Raw genomic sequence first — 20,569 nt, 5'->3', positions numbered from 1 at the left:
CAGTGGCCAGCTGGAGGTGATTTTGTAGGGCTCTGGCAGTGCTCATCCTGTTCCCCTTGCACAAAGGAGCAGATACCGGTCCTGTTGATGGTTTAAGGACCTTCTATGGCCCTGTCCAGCTCTCCTAGAGTAACTGCCTGTCTCCTGGAATCTTCTCCATGCTATTGTGCTGGAGACACAGCAAACCTTCTGGCAATGGCACGTATTGCTGTGCCATCCTGGAGGATTTGGACTGCCTGTGCAACCTCTATAGGGTCCAGGTATCGCCGCATGCTACCAGTAGTGACACTGACCCTAGCCAAATGCAAAACTATTGAAAAAGAGTCAGAAAAAATGAGTAGGGAAAAAAAATTCAGTATCATCCACCTGTAAAACTATTTCTGTTTTGGGGGTTGTCTCATTGTTGCCTATCTAGTGCACCTGTTGTTAATTTCATTAACACTCAAGCAGCTGAAACTGATTAACAGCCCCCTTCACTACTTAACTGACCAGATCAATATCCCATGAGTTTAATTGACTTGATGCTATACTCTGATTAAAAAGTGTTCCTTTATTTTTGAGCAGTGTATATTAGTTATTAGCGGGGGTTACCTAAGATCTAGAAGTTATTTCAAGGTTTACTCTTTGTTAAAAAAGGTTGGGAAAGGCTGACTTGGTGACATGAACAGGGAGGGGATTATCACTCAGGTTCATCCTCCAATGACAATACATGTCTCACACAGGTGTGCGCACATGGGGTGCCCTTATCACCCTGTACTGTACAGATTCCCCCTGCTACCTGGCTGCAGTTTCTTTCTCTATCTCAAAAGTGAGAGATTAGAGATCTGATATTTCACCAAACAAAACAATTGTAAAAAAAAAAAAAAATAATAATAATATTGTAAAAAATAATTAAAAAATAAAATTGTAATTAAAAAAATAAATAAATAAATAAAAATAAACTAATGACACCGACCTCTGCCTTGCTGACAAAGTCTACTGCACTACTGCCATCAACTGCTCTACTGACATTGTCCATTGCTCTAATGCCCTGTATACTGTATATACACACAAGCATGTGTGTTTGAGCTTTGGGGTGCACACCCTAATGCAATAGGCTGCGCACACCTATGATGCCTCACCTTTTTTGCAGTAAGGGCCTTCAAAAGCGGAGTTTGTGCAGTCACAGGTGTATCCATTGTGTTTCTCTACACACTTTCCATTGTTGTGGCATAAGTTCCCATAACTGCTGCAATGGCCAGGACAGCCCGGCCTGATTCCTGGAGTCACTTTGGCTTTTTCCTCCAGATCCAATGTCTGGCCATTCAGTTGGAGGTAACGGATACACCCCACAAAGCCCCTCTGTTTGGATGCTGTCCCACCTATAAAAAAGAAAGTCATAGTCAGCTTCTGAAATTTGTAATGATGTAGAGCCGGTCTCCAAATGCTCTAGCTTCCATTAATGGCCCAGATCAACTTTTCCAATCCAGGATTCCTCCAGTGGTTGCTAGGGGTCCCAAAACAAACCAAAAATGTAACCACTGGTGTGAAGGAAATTCTTCCAACTGTCTACTGATATAAGCAGTCCCTTGTCCCAATAGTCATACAGTATATTTAAGATATATAAGGGGGCCTTTCTCTACTAACCATTAATATAGGAGGCAAACACCTATACCAGACCTTCATCCAGGATAAGGGTCTGGTACAGAACGAGGTAAACTCAGAAGGGAGTCGTCCTGCCTGGTGCCAGCCAAACACAGATGAAAAGGAACTTAAAAAAAAAAAGAAAAGAGAAAAAGCTTCTCAAGTAAGTGTAGACCTCCTGTGCTGAATACATTTTAAAGAGTTTAATACCACTTAAGAGCAGACCTTTCATTAAAACATAAGGTCCCCTTTAATGAAAGTTGTTCCCACCGACCATAATTGAAGCATTGTAGAAAAATATAACACATACTTTGGATCCCTGAATCTGTCCACTTTCCGAGGCATTGGTGACATCATCGTGTCCCACTGCCGCCTCACAAAAAAGCTGGTTGCTGGAACCCCCTGTGAGACTGTCCAAAGTGCCGAAGAACATTCCCAATAGATTTCAGGCACCCAGCATTTAGAGGCAGCACTGACACATGGTAGCATCACTGATGCCCTAATTGGACGAGGATGGGGATGGTCATTATAGCACCCTTGCATTTTTCATAGCAATACACTGTTACGCTGTTCTGAGGTCATATAAGGTTTTCATTTTATATGCTGTTATCATAAATACTCTGCTTATGTTTTTTAATATCGAAAAAAAATACCCAATGATTTGAAGTCCTGGATAGAGGTGAACATCATCCCTTGAGGAAATAGTAAAGAATACCCCCTCTGTAAATGGTATTATAAAGGCGACCTCTAACCAAACCAGATGAGGCATGTCGGAGGAAGGAAAGGGAGAGCCTGACTAACAGCAGACACCTGAAAAAGTTGTCTGCAGAATCCAATTAGCCAAGTGGCAGAAGAGGCCACCAGGCCTTACCCCAGGCTGTCTGTGAGCACAAAGATAGTCAGACCCCCGGAAGGAAACCGTAGTGAACAACTACACGTGAACCCCCAAAACCACGTCCAAAAGTGCAGAGCAAGCCCCCTAGAGTGCAAAGGTCATTAACATGGGGGATTTAGGGCAATACCCTCGATAGGACAGAAATGCCTGGTTGCCTATAGCAAAGGGGGTTTATACCAACTGGGATTGGGAATGCCCATAGGCAGTTCTGTGTTCTTTTTCTGCCTAGCCTCCTACTCTATAGTTTGAGATACAACCCTATGGGCGAGAATAGAAGAGATGCGTCCGTCAGTGAACATAAGAGTTTTTTTTTTTTTTTTTGTTTTTTACACACTGTATTGCACCATAACCGCTGCATCAAACTGGCTTCCGTTGTCATGGTGATTCCTCTCTATTCAAGGCTGTAGCCAACAGGTTTGTTTGTCACATGACCATCAATCATGCTGACTGGCTCCAGACCATTAGTTGAGACCAGGGCTGGGACAAGGGGTGGGCAGGAGGGACAGCTGCCCTGGGCACTGTGGTTTTATGTGAGGTGGGGGGGAGCTCACTGTGAGGGGGAGGGGATTTGTGTTGTGAGGGACAATTTGGGGGGTGGGCGTTAGGGGGTAAGAACTTCTAGTAGTGGTGATTTAGGGGGATTCATGTTGGGAGGGGGGTACAGGGAAAGAGGATTTGTGCTAAGAGCGGGGATTTGTGCTAGAAGAAGTGATATGGTGAAAGGGGGAGAAGAATTGTACTAGGAGGAGAACTTTTTGTTTAGGGGGATTTGTGGTAGGAGGGGAAATTTAGGTGGTGGATTTGTGCTAGGAAGGGGGAGTTGGAATGGTGGAGGAGAGGATGTGAAATTTGAGGGGTAGAGGATTTGTGCTACAAAGGGTAACTTTTTTGGGGGAGGGGCATGGACGGTATTTACCGTCACTGGGAGTGAAAGACAGATACTTAACGGTTTGGATTGCTTCAAATGGGGTCTGTATTTACACTTATGCTAATGTGTATTGAACTTCAATGTCAGAAAGGCTCTCCCTATTGTTTGTGTAATGAGGTGGGATGTGTATTCTGTCCAGACAGCTATATAAATAGTTCAGATTAATTTTTATTTCTGTATATGTCCTGTTTCCCACAAGATCATTCTGGGTGGTAACCTTGTGGGGGAAAACTGTATAAAAGAGCAGCTGTACCATTAAACCTAGAGTTCTATTTCACCCTCAATTTAAAGTCCTGTCTCTTATTGGGCAAATCTGCTACAAGGGATTGCTATGCTCTTCATACTCTCTTGAATCATCACTAAGCTCTTGTAAGAGCTTGTTCCTGTTCCTACTGCACTCTCTGGGGAAAGAGAGGTTCACCCACTAGAACCTTGAGCCTTGTCGTAGGACCAGGGTGGGTAGGAGACGGTGAGACCCCAACCAAGCTGCGGCGGTTCGTGGGGTCTGCGGTAGTTATGGTGTCTGGTGGAGTGCTTGGAGACCTCGGGAAGCACTAGGAGGTAGCCAGTCGGGGTGCCAGTTGATCCATTACAGGGCATTTGTGTTGGGGGGGGGATTTTGGGGATGATGGGGGCAAAGATTTGTGCAGGGAGGGAGGATTTCAGCATGGTGGCAGTTTTATACTGGGGAAATACTGTATATGCTTAGGGGTAAACATGCAGATTAGTGCTCAATTTTTTGGGTGGATTTTTTGCTGACACATATTGCTCATACATCTCGAGGGAGCGCAATTTGGCATGTTCGCCTTGGGCTCTGGGTGAACTTGTCCCAGCACTGGTTGAGACCAGTGGCTGTCACTGACAGGTGGTTTCGGAACTAGAAGTGTTCACAGGTGCATGCTCCGAATTATAAAATAAAATAGGGATTAATGTTTTCTCAATGCAGGGCACCATCCCTGAGAACTTTAATCTGCATATTGCAGCTGGAAATAGGCCAAATATAAATAAACGCACAATATAAAATATTTATTTATAGCTTGAAAGCAATCTGGACTCACCCACATAAAGCGGAGCATTCAGCAGCGGTCGGAGGCGCCCATCAAAAGGGGTTTGCACCAGCTTCCTGGGCTGGTTATCCACGGCAAGGCTGGTTTCCTTAATATTCCTCTCAGCTCTGACGTAATGCCATTGACCATCATTCAAGGCCGTGACAGACAGCAGGGAAACCTCCATAGGCCCATTTCCCGCATCGAATGAAAATGTCACCTGGTAGGGAGCTGTAAAGTACACAAGGCAATCAATACCGCAATCAATAACTAGTTTTACTAATTGATTTACGTTTGTGTAGATCCAGGCATGACAGCAGTAAAAATAAATAATTTTGGCAAGGCACCTAAAACTCTGCCAATGTTTTATTTATAACATTATTTATTGCTTGGAGTCTAAAAATAAAAACACACACATATATATATATATATATATATATATATATATATATATAATTCCCACTGAAGTATATGTGTGACCTAATTATATCTTCAGTTGTATATAAATCCACAATTGCTGCAGAACACCTGTCGAAAAAGCTCCATCAGTGAAAACATTTTTATAAATTCATTCTTTTTTTTCTTCTTTAAATGACAGTCATGCAAAATAATAAATGATAAAAGATGGACAAAATATTAGGAATATTGGAAATTCGGATAAAAAAATTGTAAAAAATGAAGACAACAATCCATTTTTTAATTTTATAAATAGCAGGGCTTCGCTGAAGTATTTTCTGATTCTGGAGCTTCCATTCCGTAGAAAACCACTCTTATTAGAAAATGTGGTCTATATATACTTGTAGCACCCTGTAACCAGAAAAGCAGCATGTAGGCTGAGTTTTAATTGCTTCCCTCTGTCTTCTGAAGGCTTCCAGAATGTAGTAGGTGGGAGAATCAAATGAGCAGCCTGAATATTTCGCTCCAGCCAAACCCTGGGGGGGTGCCCAGATGGTGGCTGGTAAAGTGTATAAATAGTTTGGAGCTTTGGAGAACAATGTTGTATTGCTACCCCTGTAGGAGCCGCTAGTATTTACCCACAGCCAGGCACACAGTATTTCCCACAGCCAGGTACACTACTTATGCTTATTTCTTCAATAATCAGGGGTTTTGGTTGTTTTTCGGTATTTTATTGGAGAACTTGGATAGGGAGAGGAATGTAGTGGGATACTCAAATTTAACTAGTTTTAATGAGGACAGTTTCTTAAATTGAACTGTGGGTTTCCTGCTTGATGCACTTTGCACTCTTGAGCAAGCCCTCTACAGGGATAAAGTACTGTTGCTCTTCAGGATACTAGCCAGTACCCTTCTTCTGTTGAGCCCAGTAGCTGACTTTCCCAGCACAGAGTGGGGTAGCCAGAGAACCAGGCCCCAAGATCTTTACAGTCTGCAATCACAAGGCCACTGGACAGAATAGTAGCCCCCCTTCCAATCTTCCAGCAGCACCCTCCAGTGATCCCAGACAGATCTTAGGGGCAGCTCCTCTTCAGTCAGCTCTTCAGAACACTTGGGTCAGCGCTCCAACTTCCAGGCCTTCCACCCGAGGCTACATGACAGCAGGTGCTGAAGAGGGCACAGTGCCCACTCCTCAGCTGGACTTTCCTCTCCAGGCAAAGACCCCTTCCTGTGTGTTCCACAGAGTATAAATACCCTTCCCAGCATGCATAGGGGCCCCTATGCTTGTAATTGGCTAAGATGGCATTCACATTAATGCTGCTGATGATCTGCACGAGTCACTCCTATTCATTCAGCAACTTCCAAAGTTACCTGGATACAGAGGAGCAGATAAGGAAACAGAAGCACCGTGAAACACACAGGGATCCCTAGCTAATAATGTAGCTTTCCTGTTTATTGTGAGATCTGGGGTCAAAAAGACCACAGACCTCACAGCTACACTAAAAAAATAAAAAATAAAAAGTGCTGAAAAAAAAAATCGGCCTAGGCAATGACGTCCTCCAAGACCATAGAGTCGAGTGGGGGCCATCTTGCCCCTACTCAACTTGCTGTCTGTGAGTCGAGAGGACCGGATCGCTTTCCCCACTGCCAGCGGGTCTGTCAGAGAAATGGCCATGCTGCAACTGGCAACTCCGCCAGTACTTCCAATGGCCGCAATGGCCTTAGGCCATAGACTCATTGTCAGTGAAATGGCTGTGCTGCAACTGACAACTTTGCCAGTACTTCCCATGGCTGCAATGGACTCAGGCCATAGACTAACTCACTGGCCTATAAAAGGACTCTGCTCAGCCCATCAGATTGCTGGATTGTCTTCAGCTCTTCCTGTTTCCTGAGCATTGCTACTTCCTGGATTCCAGTTTGACCCGGCTTGTTCCTGACCTGTCTGCTCTCTCTCCTGGCTTTGACCCACGGCTTCGTCTGACCCTTCGATCCTGCTCCAGTGTTTGACCCTCGGCTTGTGTGACCATCCTTGCTCTTTTGTCCTCTGTCTGACTTCTAGTGTACCAATCCCGGACTTGCTTCTGCTTAATCCCCTTGTCTTGGCGACCTGTTTGGACTGATACCTGTGTATGACCCTTGGCCTGGCTTTTACCTGCACATTGCTTGATTCCCTGGAGGCCCTGCAAGTTGTTCCGGATACCCTTGTGAACCTTTACCTGCACTCCACAAGCATCCAGTGCTCCTTGGGATGCTTCACCTCCTGTCCCACTTCCAGGGGTGATTCGCACCGAGCTACAAGGGAAGCCCTCTCAGCATTTCTGTCTCTACCAAGAAGTGATCTGACAGGGTCCGGTAAGCGGGGAAAATGACCGGGGCGCGGCGGGAGGGGCACCTCTTCCGCCGCACCGTAAGGGTGATCCCGCGGCGAATTCGCCGCTGGGACCACCCTTATCTGAAAGCCAATCGCCCCGGCCATTTAAAAAAATACTGGGATTATGGCAGCTATCTGCTGCCATAACCCCGGTATTTAGCGTCAAAGGACCGACGTATAATGACGGCGGGCGGTCGGTAAGTGGTTAAGCAGGACACCACACTATACTAAACTATACATCCCAGCAACCTACCTGGGGTGCTGCACACAGGAGGAGAGGTTCTCAGCCAGAAGGGTTGTTGCCCTTCCTGGCAGTCCAGCTGAAGATCCTGCCTGTCTCATCGAGGTCCCAGGTGTGCATAGCTGGGGGGCCTATCCTGCTGCTAATTCTTTAAGAGCTGGAAGAGGAGGTTTTACTGGGCATCTGGTCTGGAGGCTCCACTGAGGAAACTGCCTGAGTCTGCAGGGGGACATCCAAGCTCCAGGGACGATGTGAGTACAGACCTGAGAGAAGGATCCTAGTGACTGTTGCTGTCTAGTGCCCTGGTGCACTAATATTAAAGTGGTTGTGCCACTTATATGAAGTCATCTAATCCCCTCTGTAATATCACAATAAGTGCCCCTGTGTCTGTGTTACAGAAAAAATATGCGATCTGTACCTAAATCAGATCGGCTCCCGGCGCTCAGCTGAATCCTTGGTTCTCTCCTCTCCCCGGCTGACAGCTCTAGCAGGCGGGGCCGAGCACTGCCGCTGACCTCAGCCGGGAAGGAGGGGAAGAGAGGAGAGAGGGAGCCAAGCGGTCACTCGAATTTAGGTACAGATCACTATTTTTTTCTATAAGACAGGCACAGGAACACTTATTGCTATATTACAGAGAGGATTAGATGATTTTAAATAAACATCAGAGCAGCAGGAGTTGAGGGGCAGGCACTGAGGAGCAGACAGGCAGGGAGGGAAGGGGGAGGGGGGAGAGGAACACAGAGGAGGATAATGCAGGGCTACGGCTGATGGAGGCATGTAAACTGACCACGGTGTCAGGGCTCAGCATCCATGATACACTGTGGTCAGTTTACAGGGGGGAGGGTAGAAACTGGCAGTTGATAGAAGAGGCCAAATGACACAGCACAAGCACTATGCTGTATAACATGCTTTTAGGGTGCCTACTAGTACATTATGACTTAACCTAGCAGGGGGACCCACTTTATTTTATTTATTTTTTCCCACTTTAATGAACACTCCTGACCCCTGCACTCCGTGGTGTTGCTTTACTAACAACAAATAGACTGTGCACTGTGCAAGTCCAGTTGCTCCAGAGCATAGTAAATGAGCAGAAGCTCTGCTCACTTCCATCATCCAATCATGTGCTAGCAAAAATGCTGTTTTTTTTTTTTTCTTGCATTTGATTGGGTAGTGTTTGTAAAGGGTAGCTTCACTTTATTTACTAAGTTCTGGAGCAACTGCATTTGCACAGTGCACAGTCTATTTGCCCTTAGCAAATCAACCCCTATATGTCGAAGCACACACTACAGTGTGTAGCACTCACACCCACAAGGGCCATTGAGTTGTGTCCCAGGTTCTTCTCCCACTAGTGCATTGGCAGCCAGGCAAACAGCAACATTCATTCCCCTGGCTAAAAAAACAGTCTAGGGCAGGGTTTCTAAACCAGGGTTCCTCCAGAGGTTGCTAGGGGTTACTTGAGCAATGAGCAGATTCTGCCTCTCAGAAAAGTTCCCAGTGACACCAAGTGTAAGAAGCATTCTTCCCACTGACCATCACGCTAATGTATCATGAGTTGTAGATACAGTCATTTTTTTAGCAAGGGTTCCATGAGACTGTAGAGTTATTTCAAGAGTTCCTCCTTGTTGAAAAGGTTGAGAAGCGTGACTTCATATGGTGCGGGAAGAGGGCAAGAGTCTCTACCTCCATCTTGGTACAGCCCAAAGCCTTGGGTGACGCTAAACTTCCGGACCTCTACACGTACTATTGGTCCACCAGGCTGGATCAACTGAGGTCGTGGTTCGATCCTGAGAATAGTTTCCCCTGGAAATCTCTAGAAAGCCACTTGGCGCCGACCAAGGACCTTCGGCTGTTACTCTTGGGCAATCTCTGGATACATTGGCCGCTATCCGGGCTCCCCCCAACACTGAGGGAGGCCCTATTAGCGTGGAGGAAGTTAGGAGACACTCAGATGGGGTGCGATGGGATGGCTCCCCATTTCTTCTCGTCCCTGCCAGTCAGCCTTCTGGAGGCGTACTTACCCTCCTTGCCAACATCCCACCTGAGCAAATTAGGCATCTCTGACCTCTCCCATTTTCATGAGAAAGATACTCTGCTGACCCCTCAGCTTCTGATGCACTGCTTCCAAGTACCCCCTTCTCTGTTTCTTACCATACTGCGAATTTATAGTTTCCTCAAAAAGCATCCCCTTAAAACTAACCAAATTTCCATCAAAGCCTGGGCATTTTATCACTCAGTAAGGAAAACGCTCAAGGGCATATCCCTGTTCTATGACCTACTACTGCATAGGCCAGACCCTCCGGTCTCTACATCTATGCGGAGATGGGAACGTGATCTGGACCTGTGCCTTACCCTGGAACAATGGTCTCGTGCCCTTACCTCTACCTACCAATACTCTCACTGTACGTCGCATTGGGAAATGATGCTGAAGATTGTGAATAGGTGGTACTATACCCCGCACAGGTTGTCCAAGATTTTCCCCTCACTCCCCGATCTCTGCTGGAGAGACTGTGGCCACAGGGGTACGCTTGCCCATGTACTTTGGGAATACCCCTCGTTGACCAGTTACTGGAACAGGATATTCAGGTGTATAGCGGAGTGTACGGGTATACTACGTCCCCCCAGGAAGGAATTGGCCCTGTTGAATATAGGCATTGATACGTCCAATATAGACAGGTGGTCCTTCACATCATATTAGCCTCCAGAACGCTGATCCTGCGCAGGTGGCAATCTCTTGACATACCCAATTTCTCTCAAGTGGTTAAAACTGTTAATGACAACTACGTTTTGGAAAAGTCATTGGCGCTGAATTCTCTTTCTTTTACGCAGTTCAGAAAGGCGTGGCAATACTGGAAATATTCTCCCTGAGTGCTATTGGATGATATGAGGGGGGGGGATGGGTGTCACCCCCATGGCAATTATGTTCCCACTGGGAGCTGTGGGGGTGGTCCCTATCTCTCTCTCTTCCCGACCGCCTCATTGTGGGGCTTTGTCATTTGAACTAGATGCTGTTGTTTTAGTTCCCATCAGTAACTCTGGTTTTTCTTATCGATATCTGTATCTGTACATCACTATGTCGGAACTCCCTCTCCCCCCTCCTTCCCTTCCTTCCCCCATATATTTGCTAATGTTGCATTTATACTCTTGTATTGTATTCGAAACTTTCACGGTCTGTTTTTCTGTATGTTGTTAAACTTCAATAAAAAACAATACAGTCAGGCCCCGTTCACACTGGGGCGATCCGACTTCCAGGGGCGACCTCGGACCCATGAAAAAATCGGACCTCGTCACTTCCGGTGGCCCTACGTCATGAAACAGCTGATGGAGTCTCAAGTGCGCATGCGCACAAGACATTATCTTGGTTTGGTAAAATTATAACACATAGCGGGCAGCTGACTGAGAGAAGGCGGGGCTGAGGTGGGACGGAAGACACCGCCGCGTCATCTGCAGAGCTGAATAGAGGAGGCGGGACGGAGGTGCGGCCGTAATAGATGCAGGGCTTAAGCGACTCCTTCTGTTTTATTATCTTTAGTAATTATCGTATTATTCATCCTTAGGATTTAATAACATTTAGTATTTCTATAATACAAAATAAGAAATACTAAATGTAATGAAATCCTAAGGATAAATAATACGATAATTAATAAAGATGATAAAACAGAAGGAGTCGCTTAAGCCCTGCATCTATTACGGCCGCACCTCCATCCCGCCTCCTCTATTCAGCTCTGCAGATGTGCCTCCGTCCCTGTAATGTTTCAGTGAAGCGGCGGTGTCCTCCGTCGCACCTCAGCCCCGCCTCCTCTCAATCAGCTGTCCGCTCTCTGTTATAATTTTGTCAAACCTCGATAAATTTCTTCTGCGCATGCGCACGGACGACTCCCATCAGCTGTTTTGTGATGCTCTGTCCACCGGAAGTGACGAGGTCCGATTTTTTCACGGGTCCGACAAAATTTTACAACACCGGCATCCGGGGTAAAGCTGTCCACATAGACCGTCCTCCACACCGCCATCTACGTCATCCTTTCCACACTGCCCCTCACTTTCAGATCGCTTTACTGCAGGGTGGTCTTCCCGGTCAGGATTACAGACTGGCAGCCGGCGGTGCAGAAGATGGTCTATGTGGACAGCTTTACCCCGGATGCCTGCATACTTAGATGTGCCTGTTTGATACATCAACCATGTGAGTTGCTAAATGTTGTACCTTCATTAAATGGAACCATATTGCTACACTTAGAGGCGCCTCTCTTCTCTTTGATACTCTGTAGCTCCTGCTGGATTTTGCTTCTAATCCCCTTGTGGAAGCGGCTATTTGTGGATGGACATTTTATGGTTACACAACCTATCGCAATGCTATAATCTTTTTATATGGACTATAAATTGAAGGATTTATGAATAAATGGTTGTGGAACGAATCATCTGAGTTTCCATTATTTCTTATGCGGAAATTCGCTTTGATATAAGAGTGCTTTGGATTACAAGCATGTTTCCGGAAGGAATTATGCTCGCAATCCAAGGTTTTACTGTATTTAAAAAAAAAGAAAAGGTTGAGAAAGGCTGCTCTAGAGATTGCCTTTTTTTTTTTTCTTTTTTTTATATGTTTATTGCAGATCAACTTGGATGGGGCTTAGGGAATGTCATAGCAGAAAGTAAAAAATATTGTTTTTTTTTCTCAGAATTGTCGCTCTTTTTTGGTTTATTGCGCAAAAAATAAAAATTGCAGAGGTGATCAAATACCACCAAAACAAAGCTCAATTTGTGGGGAAAAAAGGACATCAATGTTATTTACAGCGTTGCACGACCGCGCAATTGTCACTTAAAGTAACGTAGTGCCGTATTGCCAAAAAAACGGCCTGGCCATTAAAGAGGTTGTAAACTCGTTTGAGTTTTTTTTTTTTTTTTTTTTACACTCTGCAAAAGAAAGACATAATGAGCTAGTATGCATCGCATATTAGCTCATTATGCAATACTTACCTCAGAACGAGCCCCCGCCATGCCGCTCACTCACCTCTATGACGGGCGACATGTCTAGTCGCCCGTCTTCCGGGATCGCGGCATCCGGCCATCTGATTGGCCGGAGCCGCGGTGACGTCACTCCCGCGCACGCGCGCGGGAGCCGACAGTCACGGCACGGGGCTCTGAAGGAACGGCACGATCGGCCGTTCCTTCAGAGCGCATGCGCCAGTGACGTCACTGGCGACATGTAAGGTAAATATCTCCTAAACGGTACATGTTTAGGAGATATTTACAGTACCTATAGGTAAGCCTTATCATAGGCTTGCCTATAGGTACAAGTTGTAGAGGAGGGTTTACTTCCTCTTTAAGGAATAAGGAGGTAAATCCTTCAGGTCCAGAAGTGGTTAAACAGATCAGGGATCAGGAGTGGTTATTAAAGAGTTCAGGGATCAGGAGTGGGTATTAACCACTTGCCAACCGCCGCAAGTAGATATACTGCGGCTGTCAGCCCCTCACAGGCAAAGTGACGTATATATACGTCACTAGCCTGTGAGGCTCTGGGGAGCGAGCACGCGCCGCCGGAGGAGCGCTCCTGCGCGGTCACAGACTCCCCCGCGCGTGTGACCGGTGGACCCGATGTCCGCCGGTCACTCGGCGAACGTCGGTGCAGAGGGAGAAAGGCAGGCGGCTGATGTAAACAAGCCGCCTGTCATTCTCCCCTGTGTAGAAACAGTGATCATACGGTTCTACTATGTAGGACCGTTGATCACTGTTTCTACAGCTCAAGCCACAGCCAATCACAGTTAGAATCACGCCCCTAGGGAGACACACCACCCCTCCCTCTCAAATAAAGTTAACCCCTTCACTGCCAGTGTAATTTTACAGTAGCAGTGCATATGTATAGCACTGATTACTGTAGTAATGTCACTGGTAACCCCAAAAGTGTCAAAAATGTCAGTCAAGGGTCCGATCTGTCTGCCGCAATGTCGAAGTCCCGCAAAAAAAATCGCAGATCGCTGACATTATGCGTTTAAAAAAAAACCAACAAAAATGACAAAAAATCTTTCCCTTTGTTAGTAAACTCGATAACTATTGCGCAAACCAATCAAAATACGCTTTTTGCGATTTTGTTTTTTACCAAACATATGTAGCATAAAACAAATTGGCTGAAAATGTTAAAAAAATTCAATTTCTTTTGGGGTAATTTCATATAAAAAAATGTGAAAAATATTGTTATTTTTGCAAAATTGACGCACTTTTTTTGTTTATAGCGCATAATCAAAAAATCGCACAGGTGATCAAATACCACCAAAAGAAAGCTCTGTTTCTGGGAAAAAAAGGACGTCAAATTCGTTAAGGTACAGCGTCGCACGACTGCGCAATTGTCCGTTAAAGTCACGAGGTGCCGAATTGCAAAATACCCCCTGGTCAGGAAGGGGGTAAAATCTTCCGGGGCTTAAGTGGTTAAACAGAGTGCCGGGGTCAGGAGTGGCTATCATGAAAGATCTGGCGCTGAGTTACTTGGAGGCTTGCAGCAAAAGCCAGGAAGACACAGTCTGCTCCCCATTAGAAAGATGGAGACCTGTAGTAGGAGAGTGGTGTGAAAGAAGATGACAGTGCTGGATCCATTGGGTTTGAAGGTATTTTAAGGGTGCATTCACACCTACACCTGCACTTCCAATGATTAGCTGCAGGAGGCAACCCCACTGAAGGCTATGGGAGGCTGCAAGATCCCGCAACTACTCTCATGCATGCAACAATCCCATGTGAGTGATTGCTCTGCATCCAGGGCTGATCACTTGCATGTGATCGTTGCACTAGAGATTACATGTGACTGGCCATGATAAAATGCAGGAGTCAGCAGCCTCGCTTAACTTTTAATAGGGCTGCCTCCCACAGCTAATTGCGGGAACCCCTGCCGGGGCTTTCGCATCTAATCAAGGTGCAGGTGCAATCGCAGGTGTGAATCCACCCGAATGCAGCAACAAAAGAGCACCAAAGGTAAAGAGGAAAAAATACATAATTTTCATTGGAAGGTGGAAGTTCCTCTTTAAAACATTTGTCAACTTTTCAATGACTTTCCGAAAAGTTTTATACAGCAATTTGCAATTTTCATTTGCTTCTTTGTTTCTGCTACTCCATCGTGAAGCTTTTGATGAGCAATTTATGAAAAGTAGATTGAAAGTAGAAAAAAAAAAAAAGATGCAAAAACATTTAACTCCAAAATGTTCTGTCTTCCACCCACAGAGAACGAATCACAAGATACAGGCGGTGCGATTGAATGCCATTTTTTTAGATTGTGTTCATTATGTTATCATCAATGCTCCTCAGACTTTTGAAAGGTTATTATTCAAATCTTCCTTTTATATTTATTTTTTATTTTTTAAAGTCGTGTTGTCGAGAACTGCCACATTGATGTCATTTCACTGTAACCGATGACACCAATTAAATAAAAACGCACAATAATTATTAAGCTCAAGATTTAGAAAAACACGCATCCATCATTCTTACTCAGTTGTTATTAGCGTAATGTCTCCTTCCAGATCCAGCTAAAAGGTCAAAATTAAGTAATTAAACAAACAAAGTGACCAGAATAAGCAAATGTGAGTATGAAAAAAAAAAAAAAAAATCTATTTTTTTTCCTATATTTCCTTGTCAGTGTGATGTGTGTCTGTAAGTGACAGGTCCTCTTTACAGGGGTACAAGATGGATAAGTGCTAGAGGTGTATTCTTAGCCACATTTAAAACTGCCCAGGACTATGGGGTGCTGGGGCGGGCTGTGCCCAGGTCTATGGGGTTCTGTGGTGGGCTGTGCCCAGGTCTATTGGGTGCTGGGGTGGGCTGTGCCCAGGTCTATGGGGTGCTGGGGTGGGCTGTGCCCAGGTCTATGGGGTGCTGGGGTGGGCTGTGCCTAGGTCTATGGGGTGCTGGGGTGGGCTGTGCCCAGGTCTATGGGGTGCTGGGGTGGGCTGTGCCTAGGTCTATGGGATACCGGGGTCGGCTGTGCCCAGGTCTATGGGGTGCTGGGGTGGGCTGTGCCCAGGTCTATGGGGTTCTGGGGTGGGATGTGACCAGGTCTATGGGGTGCTGGAGTGGGCTGTGCACAGGTCTATGGGGTGCTGGGGTGGGCTGTGCCAAGGTCTATGAGGTGCTGTGGTGGGCTGTGCACAGGTCTATGAGGTGCTGGAGTGGGCTGTGCCCAGGTCTATGGGGTGCTGGGGTAGGCTGTGCCCAGGTCTATGGGGTGCTGGGGTGGGCTGTGCCCAGGTCTATGGGGTGCTGGGGTGGGCTGTGCCCAGGTCTATGGGGTTCTGGGGTGGGCTGTGCCCAGGTCTATGGGGTGCTGGGGTGGGCTGTGCCCAGGTCTATGGGGTGCTGGGGTGGGGTGTGCCCACGTCTATGGGGTGCTGGGGTGGGCTGTGCCTCCGAGCTTGCGCGCAGAAGCCAACACATACTCAAGTCGCGCCCACATATGTAAACAGTGTTCAAACCACACATGTGAGGTATCGCCACGATCGTTAGAGCGAGAGCAATAATTCTATCCCTAGAACTCCTCTGTAACTCTAAACTGGTAACCTATATAAAGGTGGTAGGAGAAATAACGTAATTGGTAAAATATGGAGAGGGAGCAGGCGGGATGGGGGGTGAGGCAACAAGGGTTTTTTTTTTTTTGGACTATAAATGTATGTATATATGGAATTGTATGCGGTTTATATTTTTTTTGTTGGTATATGAAAAACAAATAAAGGTTAAAGTATATATAGCGCAAAAAATGAAAACCGCAGAGGTGATCAAATACCACCAAAAGAAAAAAAAGGACATCAATGTTATTTGTGCGCAATTTTCAGTTGAAGTAACGCAGTGCCGTATCGCAAAAAATAGCCTGGTCACTAAGGGGGATAAAACCGCTGCCTTTTTACTGCAGCAGGGTGGCTCTCCTGAGCAAACCGACGTAGATCTACGTCGGTCGCGCGCGAGAAGCTAGGGGGCGAGCATGCGCTGCCCCCAATCGGCAGTGGGGAATCCGATGCATAGATCAGGCGGCTCCGATTGCCACCTGACACCTGCGATTGTTCCCCGCTGAGAGAGAAGGACGGGCAGCTGTTGTAAGCACAGCCGACCATTCTTCTCCCTGGAATGGTCATAAAGAGCCTGTGATCCTTCTATGTTGGATCACAGGTCTCTATGATCATTTCACAAGCTACACCCCCCCCCCCCCACAGTTAGAATCACTACCCTAGGCTCACATTCAACCCCTTGGTCACCCACAGTGTTAACCCCTTCCCATATTTTTAGCACTGATTACTGTAGTAATGTCACTGGTCCCCCCAAAAGTGTCAAAAATGTCAGTTAGGGGTCCGATCTGTCAGCCGCAATGTCGCGGTCCCGCAAAAAATCGCAGATCGCCGCCATTACTCATACAGTGGGTACGGAAAGTATTCAGACCCCCTTAAATTTTTCACTCTTTGTTATATTGCAGCCATTCGCTAAAATCATTTAAGTTCATTCTTCTTCCTCATGAATGTACACATAGCACCCCATACTTACAGAAAAACACAGAATTGTTGACATTGTTGCAGATTTATTAAAAAAGAAAAACTGAAATATCACATGGTCCTAAGTATTCAGACCCTTTGCTGTGACACTCGTATATTTAACTCAGGTGCTTTCCATTTCTTCTGATCATCCTTGAGATGGTTCTACACCTTCATTTGAGTCCAGCTGTGTTTGATTGGATTTGATTAGGAAAGCCACACACCTGTCTATATAAGACCTTCCAGATCACAATGCATGTCAGAGCAAATGAGAATCATGAGGTCAAAGGAACTGCCTGAAGAGCTCAGAGACAGAATTGTGGCAAGGCACAGATCTGGCCAAGGTTACAAAAAGATTTCTGCTGCACTTAAGGTTCCTAAGAGCACAGTGGCCTCCATAATCCTCAAATGGAAGACGTTTGGGACGACCAGAACCCTTCCTAGAGCTGGCCGTCCGGCCAAACTGAGCTATCGGGGGAGAAGAGCCTTGGTGAGAGAGGTAAAGAAGAACCCAAAGATCACTGTGGCTGAGCTCCAGAGATGCAGTCAGGAGATGGGAGAAAGTTGTAGAAAGTCAACCATCACTGCAGCCCTCCACCAGTCGGGGCTTTATGGCAGAGTGGCCCGACGGAAGCCTCTCCTCAGTGTAAGACACATGAAAGCCCGCATGGAGTTTGCTAAAAAACACCTGAAGGACTCCAAGATGGTGAGAAATAAGATTCTCTGGTCTGATGAGACCAAAATAGAACTTTTTGGCCTTAATTCTAAGCGGTATGTGTGGAGAAAACCAGGCACTGCTCATCACCTGTCCAATACAGTCCCAACAGTGAAGCATGGTGGTGGCAGCATCATGCTGCAGGGACAGGACGACTGGTTGCAATCGAGGGAAAGATGAATGCGGCCAAGTGCAGGGATATCCTGGACAAAAACCTTCTCCAGAGTGCTCTGGACCTCAGACTGGGCCGAAGGTTTACCTTCCAACAAGACAATGACCCTAAGCACACAGCTAAAATAACGAAGGAGTGGCTTCACAACAACTCCGTGACTGTTCTTGAATGGCCCAGCCAGAGCCCTGACTTAAACCCAATTGAGCATCTCTGGAGAGACCTAAAAATGGCTGTCCACCAACGTTTACCATCCAACCTGACAGAACTGGAGAGGATCTGCAAGGAGGAATGGCAGAGGATCCCCAAATCCAGGTGTGAAAGACTTGTTGCATCTTTCCCAAAAAGACTCCTGGCTGTATTAGATCAAAAGGGGGCTTCTACTAAATACTGAGCAAAGGGTCTGAATACTTAGGACCATGTGATATTTCAGTTTTTCTTTTTTAATAAATCTGCAACAATGTCAACAATTCTGTGTTTTTCTGTCAGTATGGGGTGCTATGTGTACATTCATGAGGAAGAAGAATGAACCTAAATGATTTTAGCAAATGGCTGCAATATAACAAAGAGTGAAAAATTTAAGGGGGTCTGAATACTTTCCGTACCCACTGTAAAAAAAAAAAACAATAAAAATTACCTAAATCTTTCCCGTAGTTAGTGGACACGATAACTTTTGCGCAAACCAATCAAAATACGTTTATTTTACCAAAAATATGTAGCAGCAAACAAATTGGCCTAAAATTTTAAAAAATTTAGATTTTTAAGTTTTTTTTTTTTGAGAATTTCATATAGCAGAATGTGAAAAATATTGTTTTTTTTTTCTTTCTTTTTGTTTTTTTTAGAATTGTCGCTGTTTTTTTGTTTATAGCGCAGGTGATCAAATACCACCAAAAAAAAGCTCTATTTGTGGGGAAAAAAGGATGTCTCTTTTATTTGGGTATAGCGTCGCACAACCGCGCAATTGTCCATTAAATTAGGGAGGGGTGAGAAGGGAAGAAGGGTTTTTTTTTGTAATATAAATGTATGTATATATTGCATTGTATGTGTTTGAAATTGTTTTTGTTGGTATATGAAAAACAAATAAAGGAAAAGTATATATAGCGCAAAAAATAAAAGCCGCAGAGGTGATCAAATACCACCAAATGAAAAAAAAAAGGATATCAATGATATTTGGGTACAGCGTCGCATGACCGCGCAATTGTCCGTTGAAATAACGCAGTGCCGTATCGAAAAAATAGCCTGGTCATTAAGGGGGTAAAACCTTCCAGTCCTTAAGTGGTCAAGAACACTTTTTTTTGGGTTATGGATTGTAGAATTGCTCTTATGAACATACCCAAAGCTGCTGAATTTTTATTTCTGCTCCCTTTCGACAAGCCAAGGATTTTATTATTATTATTTTTTTTGTAAACGTCTTCCAACTCCGGCTGCGAATAAAAAGCTGCCCGTGGGCCCTCAAACTCATTAAACAAATAATACATTTGGAGAAAGCTAATCACTTCATAATGAGGTTTGATATAATGATAACTGCACATCAAAGTCCGATTCAATTGTTTTTTTTTTTTCATTTTTGTGGACATAAAATTTTAAATAAAATAAACAGCCATAAATGAGAGTTCTAATTGCTGATTGTGACTGGAGATAGGAGGAAGCTCAGCACAAAGCTGAAAATAAATTCAAAGTCAGAGAAGTTTGGTGTGACTTTGGCTTGTCATTAGTGAAGTGCTATTCTATGTAGACGGTGCAGGATGGGGGGGGGGGGGGGGTTCTGTAGCCCGGAGGGGCTTTTTCTTCATACGACTCCCGAGAGGCGCTCTGTCCTGGAGTCTCGGAATGGAAGTAAAGAGTCGGGTGCATTGCAGTCAGAGAGGATTCACTTAATGATTGCAGCAACTTCTCCCCTCTCCGGTCATATTAGGATGCGGCTGAAGTTGTATTCTAATGCAAAATACATCGGTATGTAGCCCCCTCCTAGGTAGGTGCTAGTGAGAGAGTATAGTTTTGTGTGCTGTCTGCTTACCAGAGGGGCTGCAGGTAAATCTATATTATTCTCTGCCCACCAGAGAGCAGGATCTGTTAGTGAGGTCTGCTCATTGTGCTCAGAGTGCAATTCATTCAGTCTAGAGAGTGTTTCACACTGGTCCAATAGGGAGGCATGTTGGACAGTGGGAGGAAACCTGACAAATGAATGTATAGGCTTTTGATACAGTCCTGATGATTGGCAGAGGGCAGGTCACCTTGGTGCATGTTGGGATACTGTATAAAAACCCAGGGCACGTGTGCTCGAGGTCTTTCATTGGGGAGCGGAGTCCTGGAGGGAGGGGGTGCCTTGTGGCCTCAGGGGGTCGTCCTAAGGGCTTCGAGAGTAGCAGTGAGGAACTGAACCTGGAGGTCCAGAGAAGTTGACTGAGAGGGGTGACACTGGAGGATCTGTCTCTGCAGTATAGTGAGTATATAAAAAGCCAGGAGCACATGTGCTCGAGGTCTTTCATTGGGGAGCGGAGTCCTGGAGGGAGGGGGTGCCTTGCGGCCTCAGGGGGTCGTCCTGAGGGCCTCGAGAGTAGCAGTGAGGAACTGAACCTGGAGGTCCAGAGAAGCTGACTGAGAGGAGTGACACTGGAGGATCTGTCTCTGCAGTACAGTGAGTATATAAAAAGCTGGGAGCTAGAGGTCTTTCGTTGGGGAGCGGAGTCCCAGAGGGAGGGG

The 20,569-nt window shown here is 45.7% G+C and overlaps 1 protein-coding gene across 1 annotated transcript in view; it reads right to left on the bottom strand.

The window, feature by feature from the left end:
* LOC309558092 (contactin-associated protein-like 5) overlaps positions 1-20,569 on the bottom strand; it is a 591,346-nt gene that overhangs the window by 83,794 nt on the left and 486,983 nt on the right. Inside the window, exons 17-18 of the mRNA XM_082261047.1 lie at positions 4,505-4,723; positions 1,122-1,361 (exon numbers count right to left, since the gene is read on the bottom strand). Coding sequence (XP_082117173.1) covers positions 1,122-1,361; positions 4,505-4,723 — 459 coding nt within the window. The remainder of the gene's footprint in view (positions 1-1,121; positions 1,362-4,504; positions 4,724-20,569) is intronic.

Source organism: Pelophylax lessonae (assembly GCF_965119305.1).
Source record: "Pelophylax lessonae genome assembly, chromosome: 6".
In the NCBI taxonomy this organism is placed as follows: domain Eukaryota; kingdom Metazoa; phylum Chordata; class Amphibia; order Anura; family Ranidae; genus Pelophylax; species Pelophylax lessonae.
This window is presented reverse-complemented; position numbering and strand designations above follow the sequence as displayed.